The sequence below is a fragment of the Nicotiana attenuata genome, chromosome 9, assembly GCF_001879085.1.
Source record: "Nicotiana attenuata strain UT chromosome 9, NIATTr2, whole genome shotgun sequence".
Taxonomy (NCBI): Eukaryota; Viridiplantae; Streptophyta; class Magnoliopsida; order Solanales; family Solanaceae; genus Nicotiana; species Nicotiana attenuata.
In genome coordinates, this window is record NC_031997.1 from 25380634 (window position 1) to 25395797 (window position 15164).

The window sequence follows — 15164 nt, forward strand, 5'->3', positions numbered from 1 at the left end:
ATGATGTTATGGTCTTAATGGATATGGACAACAACTTAGTTTGAAAACTTCATAATGTTGAAACACACAAGGTTTTTATTCTAACATTGGTGTATGCAAAATGCGACGCAATTGAAAGGATTGAACTATGGGACTCGATGTATGCTCTTGCAAGTAATATGAATCTACCATGGATTGCTGGAGGAGACTTTAATGTTATATGGGATGAGGAGGAGAAATTTTGATGCATTGCCAGTGCACATGAATGAAGTTCTTGATTTTAGATATTGTGCTAATACATATAATCTATATGATATTGGCTTCAAGGGGAGTATCTACACATGGTGAAATGGAAGAGCTGATGGTAAATGTATTTTCAAGGGTCTGGACAGATGCTTAACAAATGTTGAAGTCCAGCAAGCTTTCCCAAGTTTGGAGATTAATCATCTCTCAAAAATTGGGTCTGACCATAGCCCACTCCTATTGTCTGTTACGGCCAAAACTGTTCCAATTAAGAAGTCATTCAGATTTCTTAACTTTTGTACAAAACATGACGCATTTATAGATGTGGTGAAGGAAAACTAGAGTGCTGACTTCTACGTAAATCCTTTCTATCTCTTTAATTACAAGATGAAGAAGTTGAAGAAAACACTATCAATTTGGAGCAAGGCAACATATGGGGATATATTTCAAAAGATTGTGAGCCTTGAAGAAGTGGTCCTTGTTCATGAAGCTCAGTTTGAGCTAAAGCCTACTCAACAGAATCGAGAAAGACTTCACAAAGTCCAGGCAGAACTAATACGTTACTTGGCTTTAGAAGAGGAGTTCTGGAGGAAAAAGTCAGGCATGACTTGGTTTAAATGTGGGGATAAGAACACTAAGTTTTTTCATTCTCAAGTTAATGATAGGAGAAGAGGATTGCAGCTTAAAAGGATCCAAAATTGCGAAGGTGACTGTGTTGAAAATAATGAAGATATGGCGGAGGAAGTTGTGAAGTTTTTTAGCGCACAATTCCATGAAGATAAATTCCTATGGAATTATTGACCATGTACCTCATATGGTTAGTATTGAACAGAACAAAGATCTATTGAGGCAGCCAACACATGAAGAAGTTAAACATGCTCTATTTGAGCTAAATGCTGAGAGTACGGGGTTCCAGATGGCTACACTGGATGTTTTTTCCATAAATGCTGGGACATAATTGGAGAAGATGTAGTTCTGATGGTTAAGGCACTTTAATGGACAAGAGCTACCAAAATTTATATCTCATACAAAATCTGGTGCTACTACCAAAAAAGAAGGAGGTGATTACATTTTCAGATATGCGACCTATCAGTCTTAGCAACTCCGTCAACAAAATATTTTCCAGAGTGATTCATGAAAGGTTGGTTGATCTTCTTCCCAATCTTATCTCTGAGAAGCAAGTAAGGTTTGTCAAAGGCAGAAGCATTGTTGAGAATGTGTTGCTAACTCAAGAGATAATAATGGATATTAGATTGAGAACTAAATCTGGGCCTAATGCGGTGATAAAACTAGACATGACAAAGCTTATGATCGATTATCTTGGATTTTCTTGACTAAGGTCTTGCGGAAAATAGGGTTTAGAGAAAGGTTCATAGGTTTGATTCTTGGCATCATATCAAAAAAAATTGGTACTCTATCTTACTTAATGGACAACCGTGTGGTTTCTTTAAATCCACAAGGGGAGTGAAGCAAGGGGATCCTCTATCTCCTACTTTATTCATCTTGGTTGCAGAGGCAATCGTCTAGAGGTTTGAATGCATTACATCAAAATTTATATTTTGTGGATTTGGAATGCCCAAATGGAGTCCTAAAATAAATCATCTAGCCTATGCAGATGATACAATAATATTCTCCTCTTCATGTGTAATATCTTTACAATTGGTGATGGAGGTACTGGCAGCCTACGAGGCAACATCAGGTCAGATCATAAACAAGTCAAAATCTGCAGTTTACAAGCATCACTCTACTACTGTTGACGTGGTGAACAAGGTCCAGTGGATCACAGGCATAAACAAGTAAGATTTTCCATTCACCTATCTTGGTTGCCCTATATTCTATACTAGAAGGAAGAGGGAGTACTATGAAGGTCTCATAAAAAAGGTCATGGACAAAATGCAGTCATGGAAAGGTAAGTTGTTATCTATTGGAGGTAGAGCTACAGTGATATGACATGTGTTACAAACCATGCCAATTCAACCCTCCCTATTATGTCATCACTAAGCTGTATAAAATGTTCGCTCAATTTATTTTAGAGTAGTGCAATTGGTGGTAGAAGTAGACATTGGGCATCTTGGGACACATTGTGTCTGCCATGTGAAGAAGGAGGGGTGGGGTTTAGGTCATTACATAATACTGCCAAAGCACTCTTTTGTAAGCTATGGTGGAAGTTCAGAACAAAGCCTAGCTTATGGAGTTCTTTCATGTGCCAAAAATATTGTAAGAAACTAAACCCTATTATTGTGCCTTGGAGACAAGGATCGCATGTATGGAGAAGGATGCTTGAATGTAGGGATCATATTGAGCATCAAATAGGGTGGCATACAAAAATGGGCTCATCTCTCTTTTGGTATGAAAATTGGACTAGTCTTGGAGCATTGTACTTTCTTATGCCTCCAGTTTTTGTGATTGATGAATCTATAAATAATGTTTATGATGTGGTGGAAGGAGGAGCATGGGATTTTGATAAATTGATGGAATCACTTCCAGAGGAATATGCAATTCATATTTTGGGAAATGCTAAAGCTCCAGTCAGCCATGAGGTCTTAGATAAACCTTACCGGATGTTGGAAACAGAAGGAAACTTTACAGTCAGGACTGCTTGGGAATATTTGAGGAGGAGGAAAGAACCTGGGATGGCATACAAGAAAATGTGGGTGAAAAGTTTGCCATTTAAAATCTCATTCTTCCTTTGGAAAGTCTGGAAATCAAAGCTTCCTTTAGACGACTTTATGAGGAGATTGGGATACTTTATGCCATCCAGATGTTGGTACTATGCTAAGACAGATGAAGAAACATTGTCACATTTGTTCTTTGGGCCGCAGCAACGAGAGTATGGACATATTTTCTAACAAATGCAGGTATTAGCATGGAGGGGCTGAATCTACATCAAGCAATTGTAAAGTGCTGGACTGCCACTGTCATACCACGACTGCAACCTATTATGCAAGCACTACCACCGATCATAATTTGGGAGTTGTGGAAGAGAAGAAATAGCTACAAGTATGGTGAGATGGTGATAATCAGGGTAGTTATATATCAAGTCTTTACTACCTTACAATCCCTTGTCAAAGTAAGAAATCCTAGTATGAAAAACGTGCCTCACAAATGGCCTGACTTGATACAAAAACCGGAACAATATACTCCAGCTTTGAAGGTGACAAAAGTGATCTGGGAATTCCATATTGAAGGTTGGATTAAGGTCAACACAGATGGGGTGAACAGGGGAAATCCAGGAAGGAGTTCTATAGGATTTGTGTTGAGAGATGAAGAAGGAGATGTAATTTTTGTGTTAGGAAGGGAGATTCCACAAGCTAAAAATAATGAGGCAGAAGCTCTAGCTATTTTGGAGGCATTGAGATACTGTGTGGACCATCGAATTATACAAATTATGCTACAAACAGATTCCATGCTCATGAAGAATGTGTTAGAGGGGAAGTGTGTACCTTCTTGGAATGTTGCTAAGTATATTGAGGAGATCAAAAATGTTATTGAGTTCTCTCATATCTTGAGGGAGGGCAATAGTTTAGAAGATAATCTAGCTAACTATGCTCTGGAAAGCAGAAGGTGGAGAGGAGACAATACTGAATGCTGTGATCAAAGCCTATGGGATGAGATCATAGTACACTATTTTACGACTATCATCGGTTTCTTTTTTTTTTGCAGGAAAAATAACTGAATCCATGCCTCTTCATGCGATTAAACTTATATGGGTGGTATTACTACTATGTAATCATTCCCATGAAGGGAATTAACTGATGAGCACAAGCATGAATTGGCAAGGAAATGAAATGCAACTAAGAAAAACAGTTATAACTAGACTAGAACATGATATACACCTGGGACATAGGGCAGTGTACTCAACAAATGCCACAACAAATGAAGAACCACAACTGGAGGAATTTTGCCTCAAGATTTGTAGGTCGATGTTCAAAAATAGATGGCATATTCACTGTCACAACAATACATGCTGTGCGCACAATTTGGAACACAAGAACTGGACAATGCACATAGGTTTGGTGTACGAGTCACTGGTGTTGTTGGTTGCGCTGGATGATAACTCATGCAAGCACACAATTTTTCGAAGTACTGGCAGATTGTTGTCAAGTACAAAAAACTGGGCAGTAAGGATACTTCACGTGCTAAGCAAGTTCAACATCCAACGACAACATGGGTTACCAAATATAATTTGTGCTCATTCCCAGGAAGGGAAATCTCTAATGTGCACAAGCATGATATGGCAACGAGATGAGGTGCAGTGGTATATAAGTCCAAATGGATACGATCAAGGTATGCACCTAACCAACGAGGCAGTGCAGTACACATATGCCATATCAACTGAAGACACACATCTGGAGATTGCACGACAACATAAGCCACTAGCAGCAAACTTGGTACAATCTGTGCCCAGGTATGATCATAAATATGCCAGTCAGGCTTCACTTTGGCCCCAGCCCCTAGGTGTGCACGATAATGGTAGAATGGAGCTGCAATATACAATGCCCCAATTTGAGTCTGTTAAAGGAAAGTTACAAGCCACTCAAGGATGACAAGGGTAAGACACATGAGCATGTATTTGTTGACTTATGCTTCATGAGCTGTTAGTTTGACGCCGAGTTGGCATGATGACTAAGCTGCTGATGTGTCCTTTAAATTGCAGAGAATAACTTAGATATTTTCTAGATATTATTAGTTGTAGACTTCCTAGTCTTAAGATTTTTCAGTTGTGATTTCCCTAGTCTTTAGGCATGAAGAAGTTGGTGGATTAGTTCCATCATATTAGGAAGTTTCAGTTTCAGTTTTTTACTGCTATTCAGTTAGGATTTTTGGTGTATTTAAGCAGCTTCTTTCAGCTTAATAAAATATATCTTCTTTTCCTCTTTAAGTCTGTTGTTTTCTATTTGAATAACACCTTCAAATTGGTATCCGAGCCCTTTTTTCTTAAGGGACCTGTGAGTGACTTGTGAGTGTTGTCTCAGTGAGAAACAAAAAGCCAACCTACTTCCCTGAAAAGCCATCATAACACATGGAATCTGAAAACTCTACTAGTTCTTTTGCAATTCCGCTGCCAGTGTTTGATGGAGAGAATTACCAGGTATGGGCAATCAAGATGAAAACTCACATGGAGGCATGTGATCTCTGCGATACAGTAGAGGAGGATTACGACATTCCTGGTTTACCTGGCAATCCAACAATGGCTTAGATCAAACTTCACAAGGAAAAAAGGACAAGGAAGTTCAAGGCAAAATCTTGCTTATATGCTGCAATCTCACCAACCATTTTTTCCCGAGTCATGGCGCTGGAATCAGCAAAAGCAATTTGGGATTTTCTTAAAGAAGAATACCAAGGAGATGAGAGAATCAAAGGCATGAAAGTGATGAATCTCATCAGAGAATTTGAGATGCAAAGAATGAAGGAATCCGAAACTGTCAAAGAATACTTGGACAGACTTCTTAGCATTGTGAATAAGGTAAGAATGTTGGGTAAGAATCTTCCTGATAGCAGAGTTGTTGAAAAGATTCTTGTAACATTGACTGAGAAGTTTGAACCCACTATTGCTTCCTTAGAAAATACTAAGGATCTGTCACAGATAACCTTGGCAGAAGTACTAAATGCATTGCAGGCACAAGAGCAGAGAAGGTTAATGAGAGAAGAAGGGACAGTAGAAGGTGCATTACAGGCGAAGTTGCAAAGTAATGCCGGAAGCAGATACAAGAAAGGAAAAGGAAAGAAGAACCATGCTGGAAACAATCAAGTTGCTGCTAATAATGGTGGAGGCAACAACAACTCTAGCAGCAACAAAGGAGATAAGTTCCCTTCATGTCAGCATTGTGTAAGGAAGAATCACCCTCACTTCTAATGCTAGAGAAAGCCGGATATGAGATGCAGAAAGTGCAAAAAGTTGGGGCATGCTGAAATAATTTGCAAGTCCAAAGATAATCAGCAAGAAACTGAAGCTCAGGTTGCAAATCAGCAAGAAGAAGAGCAGTTATTTGTCGCAACTTGTTTTATGGGCAGCAGTTCCAGCGACAGTTGGTTGATCGATAGTGGTTGCACTAACCACATGACAAATGATGAAACACTCTTCAGGGAGCTTGATAGATCTGCAACATCAAAAGTCAAGATAGGCAATGGTGACTATATTGCTGTAAAAGGAAAAGGAACATTGGCTTTTGAAACCTACTCAGGTACTAAAACTATCTCTGATGTTCTTTATGTGCCTGAAATTGATCAAAATTTATTAAGCGTTGGACAGCTATTGCAAAAGGGTTTTAAGGTGATCTTTGAAAATCAAAAGTGTCTTATTAAAGACGTCAAAGATCAAGAAGTGTTCAGAGTAAAGATGAAGGAAAAAAGCTTCACATTGGATCCAAAGGAGGAGGAACAAGTTGCTTTTCAAAGTCTGGTATCCAACACGTGTATTTGGCACAAAAGGTTGGGCCATTTTCACCACAGGGCTCTTTTGTATATGCACAAAAAAGAGTTGGTCAAAGGTTTACCTCCACTTGAAGAAGAACTTCCAAGTTGCGAGGCATGTCAATTTGGAAAGCAAACAAGATTGTCTTTCTCAAAATCAACTTGGAGAGCAACTCAAAAACTGCAGCTAGTTCATACAGATATTGGAGGCCCTCTAAGAACTCCATCTTTGAATGGAAGCAGGTATTATATCATTTTTATTGATGATCTAACAAGGATGTGTTGGATATACTTTTTAAAGTTCAAAACAGGAGTTGCTGCACTTTTCTCAACTTTCAAAGCCTTGGTAGAAAATCAAAGTGGCTGCAAAATACAGGTGCTCAGGTCCGATAATAGGACCGAGTACACTTCAGATCAATTCAAAAGGTTTCTTGAAGATGCTGGAATAGAGCATCAACTTACTGCTCCGTATACTCCGCAGCAAAACGGAGTAAGCGAAAGGAAGAATAGGACTATTATGGAGATGGCACGATGTATGCTGCACGAGAAAGGGCTTCCAAAAAGTTTTTGGGCAGAGGCAGCCAATACTGCTGTTTTTCTGTTGAATAGGCTGCCTACAAAAGCAGTGAATGGTCAAACACCTTTTGAAGCTTGGCATGGGTATAAACCTTCCCTAAAGAACTTAAAAATTTTTGGTTGCTTATGTTTTTCTTACATACCTCAGGTGAAAAGGGATAAGCTTGATAAGAAAGCTGAACCAGGAATTTTCATTGGCTATAGTTTGGTGTCAAAAGCTTTCAGAATTTTTCAACGTTGTGGTAAGCAGAGATGTAGAATTTGTTGAACAAAAGCAATGGAATTGGGAAGGAGACATGCAGGATATGGAAGCTGAGTTGCATAATTTTGAGGAGCGGATTGATGATTTTCCAGTTAGAGGAACCAGATCACTTTCAGACGTTTATCAGAGATGCAATGTCGCAGTCTTTGAACCTGCCGAATATGCCGAAGCTGAAAAAGACAAGAAATGGATAGATGCAATGAAGGAGGAGCTGACCATGATCGAGAAAAATGACACTTGGGAGCTGGTTAACAGACCTCAAAACAGAAAGATCATTGGAGTTAAATGGGTTTACAGAACTAAGCTAAATGCAGATGGCTCCGTGAATAAACACAAAGCTAGGCTTGTGGTGAAGGGCTACGCTCAGGTTTTTGGTGTAGATTTTTCAGAGACATTTGCACCTGTGGCAAGACTCGACACAATCAGACTCCTTTTGGCAATTGCAGCACAAAAGGGTTGGAGAATCTACCAAATGGATGTCAAATCAGCTTTCTTGAATGGTTTCTTGCAAGAAGAAATCTATGTTGAGCAACCAGAAGGATTTGTTGTGGAAGGTCAGGAAGATAAAGTTTACTTGCTGAAAAAGGCCCTCTACGGATTAAAGCAAGCTCCAAGGGCTTGGTACAGTAGAATTGATGATCATCTTTCTGCCTTAGGTTTTCAGAAAAGCCTAAGTGAATCAACTCTTTACATAAAACATACTAACTCTGACATTGTGATTATTTCTCTATATGTTGATGATCTTTTGGTAACAGGAAGTAATGTTGAGCTTGTTGAAGGGTTTAAAAGAGAGATGATGAAAGTTTTTGAAATGACAGATCTTGGAGAGATGGATTTCTTTCTTGGAATGGAGATTAAACAAAGCTAAGATCAGATATTCATTTGTCAGAGAAAGTATGCGAAGGAAATTCTAAAGAAATTTAGAATGGAAGACTGCAAAAGTATGAGCACGCCTATGAATCAAAAGGAGAAGTTGATGAAGGAGGATGGTGCTGAACGCGTACTAGAAGGAAGCTACAGAAGCTTGATAGGATGTCTGATGTATCTTACAGCAACAAGACCAGACATATTGTATGCTGTAAATGTACTATCCAGATTTTTGAATTCTCCAAGTGAAATTCATGCGAAAGCTGCAAAAAGAGTGCTCAGGTATGTCAAAGGTACAATAGATTATGGAGTCAGATTCAGCAAGTGCAAGAATTTCAAACTTCAAGGATATTCTGACAGTGATTGGGCTGGTTCTATTGAAGATATGAAAGTACCTCAGGGTACTGTTTTAGTTTTGGCTCAGGCTGTTTTTCTTGGTGTTCGAAGAAGCAAGAGACTGTCGCTCAGTCAACTACAGAGGCAGAATACGTTGCTGCTTCAGCTGCTGCTAATCAAGCTTTGTGGATAAAGAAAATCTTATGTGACCTAGGCCTGGAGAATGAAGAAAGCACTGAAGTTTTTGTAGACAACCAAGCTGCTATTGCTATTTCACACAATCCAGTATTTCATGGAAAGACCAAACATTTTAATGTGAAGCTGTATTTTTTTAGAGAAGTGCAAAAGAATGGTCAAGTGAATCTGGTGTATTGTAAAACAGAAGAGCAAGTGGCTGATATATTTACAAAAGCTCTTCCAGCAAGCAGATTTGAGTTCTTGAGAACCAAACTTGGGATTTACAGCTCTTGATGCAAGGAGGAGTGTTGAATTATGCCTCATGAGCTGTTAGTTTGACGCTGAGTTGGCATGATGACTAAGCTGCTGATGTGTCCTTTAAATTGCAGAGAATAAGTTAGATATTTTCTGGATATTATTAGTTGTAGACTTCCTAGTCTTAAGATTTTTCAGTTGTGATTTTCCTAGTCTTTAGGCATGAAGAAGTTGGTGGATTAGTTCCATCATATTAGGAAGTTTCAGTTTTTTACTGCTATTCAGTTAGGATTTCTGGTGTATTTAAGCAGCTTCTTTCAGCTTAATAAAATATATCTTTTTTTCCTCTTTAAGTCTGTTGTTTTCTATTTGAATGACACCTTCACTATTCAAATACCAGATGCCCAGAATTGTGATACAAACCTGGGCAGTGACGTCTTATGGTGTAAATGCTCATGAAAGGCAAAGACATGATCACAACAAGTATTTGAAGAAAACAAACAAGAGGAGGTTCACTAAGAAGAATCACATGAAATAATCAGAGGCGGATCTAGAATTTCGAGAAGATGGGTGCACCTTTTCGGGATGGGAAATCGAGTAAACTTCAGGCGTGTGGGAACTGCGAATTTGCATGGGAATTGATTGCTTTAGTGATTTAAAGAACAAAAATGAAAGTTACATTAGTAGAAATAGAAAGAAAAGAAATATTTAAGAAAAAAATTAAATAAAACATTTGGTAGTGGGATTTGATCCCTTGACCTTAGGCTGGTGGAAATAAGGGGCCAAAACCAATGAACCACTTTGCCTCTTTTGACCATAGGTTTCATTAAATATCATATGTAGTTTTTCCAAATTATGTACATGATAAATATACTTTAACCCGAGGATCACGGGTTCACGTGAACCACATTTTATACCGTGGATCCACCCCTGGAAACAATTGTTTGGAGCAAATTGGAAGTGGAGGGAATCAAGGGACAAAGCTACATTTTCACATGATAAAATTCAAATAAAACAGGAGTTGAGGATGCTGGCGAGATGTTTGGGCAGGAAGCTTATCGCGCAGCTATGGCATCTGTGAAACACTGTCCAAGTACAACACATTAAGGAACATGTCACACCTCCCTACAGGCTTCGACAGAGGTAGGAAAAGCAAAAGGAAAAAGGAAGCAATGGGCAGTGGCAAAGAGAGATGCGACAAATACATTACAACGTGCTCAAACCTGCAAATACAGGGCATACTGAGTGGCAGCTGGTATGGAAGATCAGAATTGCAAGAGGATGAGAAGATACAACAAGAGAACCTAGCTTGGGCAAGAGAAAATGTAGCAGCATCATTGGAATATAATTCATCAAAGCAACAAGGAAAACAACATAACTTTGTAGATTCAAGTTCATGGCCAGTAATACAAAAAGGAAATGGAGATTTGTGCAAAATGCGAAGAACTTCCACGGGCTTCAATTTTGAAGAGTTTTTCTGCCTCGTCCTTAATGTATTTTTACTAAGCTTATTTAGAATACATCATTTAATATCACTATTGAGTACAATACTCAAAAGTGATAATAGGGTATGTATTTTCAAAGGCTTATTTCGCACCTTTTATTTCACTTCGTGAAATTGTATTCTTGCTTTAGATAATTATAAAAACTAGCCCTAGGCACAATTCCTAAAGGATTTGCCAAAAAAAGGCTATTACTACAAAATTGTGTAAATAGCTAAAAATATAAATACAAATATTATTATATGAAAATGAGGTAAAATATTATAAAATATATATGTGGATGCAAATAATAAATTTGGATGATTAGGTCATCCAAAAATAATTTAGAGAGGTAATTAATACATATTTAAATAATTTAAATGCAAAAAAATCAATTTTAAAACCTTAAAAATTATGAAAAATTATAGGAAATATTGTATGACACTTGTAAATTGATGATGATGTAGGAATGATATTTTAAAAATATATATAACCTTTATAAAAATATGAGGGCAAAATTGGGTATCAACAACTGCCCTTCTTTAACCGGGAAGGATGAAAGAGTTGTCAGGTAACGAAAATGAAGACCAATTTTGTCCGAAGTGAGTGAGGAATGATGTGTTTTGAAAAAATGGGGCCGAACCCTGGTTCTTGAGTTGCCTACATATCCATGGTGTTACGGGATCATGCTATGTATAGTTCTGAATCCAACGGCGAACGAAACCGATGGGGTTGTTATAAGAGTGGTCGTATGTTTCAAAAAGGATCTTTTGGATGCGATGTTGTCGTGAGTAATGGATAATTTCAGGTGGAGCTATGGATGCGATTTTTGAACGTTATGGATATATAAGGCAAGTATTTGAGCGGTTACGGGACAAAGGGTAATCAATTGTTGATCATCAGTTACGTTTGTGGTGATCAAAGGATGTGATCATTGTGAACGGAAACCGGAGCAAGAATAGCTCCTATTTGTGGAACGGTTACCTCCCGAGTTACCTGCAAAACTTAAAACACGATGCACACGAATATACATATGTGGTTATTGCGGAAATTTAAACATGATGCAAAATCCTTTCGGACCATGAGAGTTGTCTTCGGACGATGAGAATAATGTCCTTAGACCATGGTGTCCTGGGCCATGAAGCGTATGATAAGGGATTCGCAGGCCATGAAATGGTGTCCTCGGGCCATGAGAATAGTCCCTCTAGACTATGATACCTTTGAATAATGATATGCACTTTCTAGAGATCCTCCGGCCATGGTATGATGTCTTCATGCTATGAGGATGGTGCCCTCAGACTATGGCGCCTTCGGATAATGTGGTGATATTTCAGCCCATGAAATGCAAAGATGCGGTGATATCGATCATTTGATAGAGAAAACAGGTAATGCTTAGTCGTGTGCGAGAACGAGACGAGACAAGGTTTAGCCTTGTGTGAAATGAGGGCAGTGCTTAGCCCGATGCAAAGAATAGAGACAATGCTTAGTCTTATGCAAGGAAAGGCAGTGCTTAGCCTTATGCAATAGTGAGGCAGTGCTTAGCCTCCTGCAGAGAATGGAGACAGTGCTTAGTCTCATGCAAAGGAAGGCAGTGCGTAGCCTTATGCGATAATGGAGGTAGTGCTTAGCCTCATGAAAGGAATGGAGACAGTATTTAGTCTCATGTAAGGAAAGACAGTGCTTAGCCTTATGCAATAATGAAGGCAGTGCTTAGCCTCATGCAAGGAATGGAGGCAGTGCTTAGCCTCATGCAAGGAATGGAGACAGTGTTAAGTCTCATGCAAGGAAAGGCAATGCTTAGCCTTATGCAATAATGGAGGCAGTGCTTAGCCTCATGCCAGGGAAAGGCAATGCTTAGCCTTATGCAATAATGGAGGCAATGCTTAGCTTCATGCAAGGAATGGAGACATTGCTTCATCTCATGCAAAGAAAGACAACGCTTAGCCTTATGGAAAGAATGAAGTCAGTGCTAGCCCTATGCGAGAAGTGCAATGATTAAATGCGAGAGGGCAAAATATTTCTTAGCTTGACTCATTTGTGCTTGGAGACTTCTGTTAGTGTGATGATAGTGATCTTATTGTGTGTATATTTGCGGATATTCCTATTATGTCCATTTTGCCTGCATCCAAAGAAAAATCGTGAGTTTTGGAGAGGGAGGGAGGTTGGTTCGTGCTCTCAATTCCTTGCTTTGCCTTTGCTCCTGTTTCGAAGTCCTGTTTGAGTCACCCCGGGTAACATCTGGCTATTATAGATAATGAAATTTTTGAAAAAACATGCATTTGTAATAAATCACTTATATAAAAATGTAGTTGTTTGAAATGTGTGATAATGTATGAGAGAATAATTTGTCGAATCGGTGACTGTGACACGCTTTAAGACATCGCGACCTCCTTAGCTCAGAATTTTGAGGATCCTCCTCAAAATTTGCCCTAGTTTAAATGCGTACTTCTGGAGATACATTCCTTGGCGATTCTGAATACGATGTGATTAGGCAAACTTGAGATCTCGTCCCAGTTTCTGACCATAGGGGGATGAAGATTTTTTTATGATGTGACCGAACCCACAGGGCTGCCTACGTATCCCCTCTTAAATGGGAATCAGGTCAAGCGTAGTTCAGGTTACATCAAATAGAAAGTGTAAACATAATCCTAAACATAATATCTCTTGACTGCGTCCGATAGGTTTTTGCTATATCTCTTCATCCATTTTTGCAAGTATAAGTGCTCCTCCTATTAGTACTCGGTGAACCATGTAAGGGCCTTGCCAATTGGGTGAGAATTTCCCGTTTGCTTCATCCTGATATGGGAAGATTCGTTTCAGCACCAATTTCCATGGTGTGAATTGCTTTGATCTAACCTTTTGTTGAAAGCCCTTGACATTCTATTTTGGTAGAGTGGACTGTGACATATTGCGTTCATTCTTTTACCATCAATGAGAGCTAGTTGTTCATACTGGTTCCTTAGACATTCTATGTCGCTGAGCTCAGCCTCTTATATGATCCTTAAGGAAGGAATCTCCACTTCGACAGGGATAACGGCTTCGGTACCATAAACCAGTAGATAGGGGGTTGCCCCAGTTGATGTACGAATTGTGGTTTGGTACCCTAGTAAAGCAAACAGTAGCTTCTCGCGCCATTATTTGTAATTGTCTACTATTTTACTTAATATCTTCTTGATGTTCTTATTGGCAGCTTCTACGACTCCATTCATTGGCGGGATGTATGCTGTAGAATTCCGATGCTTGATATTGAATGTTTCACACATGGCTTTCATCAAGTCACTATTGAGATTAGCGGCATTGTCAGTAATGGTTGACTCAGGTACTCCAAATCGACAGACAATGCGATCCCGGACAAAATCTGCTACGATCTCCTTACTCACATCCTTATAAGAAACGGCTTCAACCCATTTTGTGAAATAGTCTATAGCCACCAAAATGAACTTGTGTCCTGTTGAAGCAGCAAGTTCAATGGGTCCGATGACATCCATGCCCCAAGCAGAGAAAGGCCAGGCTGAACTCGTTGCATTGAGTTTGGGCGGCATCTGTATCATGTCAGCATGTATCTGGCATTTGTGACACTTTTGAACATATTTGATAGGGTCTGTCTCCATAGTCATCCAGAAATACCCTGCTCTTAATATCTGTTCGGCCAAAACGAAATCATTCATGTGAGGTCCGCAAGCTCTAGTGTGTATTTCTTCGAGCAACCTAGATGCTTCCTTGGCATCGACACACCGCAATAATCCCAAATTATGAGTCTTTCTATACAGAATCCTTCGCTTTGAAAGAAATGAATGGCCAATCTTCGAAGCATGCGCTTCTGCATGTGTGTAGCATTCTCTGGGTATTCTCCCTTTTCCAAGTATTCCTTGATGTCGTGGAACCACGGATTTCCGTCAAACTCTTCTTCAACATGAGCACAATAAGCTGGCTATTTATTAATTCCTATTAGGATAGGATCTATGGATGTTGTATCATGGAAGACAAGGTAGCTAATGCATCTGTAAACTCACTTTGAATCCTTGGAACATGTTTGAATTCTATCTTTGTGAACCTTTTGATCAGTTCTTGTACACAGTGCAATTATGGCAATATTTTAGTGTTTTTAGTAGCCCATTTTCCTAGTACTTAGTGTAATAACAGATTAGAATCTCCGATTACCAATAACTCTTGAACGTTCATGTCGACGGCCAACCTGAGTCCCAAGATGCAGGCCTCATGTTTCGCCATATTGTTGGTGCATGGGAACCTGAGTTTTGCGGATGCCGGGTAATGTTGACCGGTTTCTGACACTAAAATAGCTCTGATACCCCCTCCCTTGAAGTTTGCTGCTCCATCGAAGAACATCCTCCAACCGTCGTATGCTTCGACAATATCTTCTCCAACAAATGACACTTCCTCGTCGGGAAAATACATCTTGAGTGGTTCGTATTCTCCATCGACGGGATTCTCCGCCAAGTGATCAGCCAATGCTTGCCCTTTGGCTGCCTTCTATGTCACATAGATGATGTCGAATTCACTTAGGAATATCTGCCACTTCACTAACTTACCAGTAAGCATGGGTTTCTGAAAGA

The 15164-nt window shown here is 39.3% G+C and overlaps 1 protein-coding gene and 1 pseudogene across 1 annotated transcript; both read left to right on the plus strand.

The window, feature by feature from the left end:
* Positions 5513-6079, plus strand: LOC109232600 (chaperone protein DnaK-like). Its single transcript, XM_019398361.1, has one exon. It carries the CDS (start codon positions 5513-5515, stop codon positions 6077-6079), a length of 567 nt encoding a protein of 188 aa, XP_019253906.1.
* LOC109232601 overlaps positions 7509-15164 on the plus strand; it is a 134822-nt pseudogene continuing 127166 nt past the window's right edge.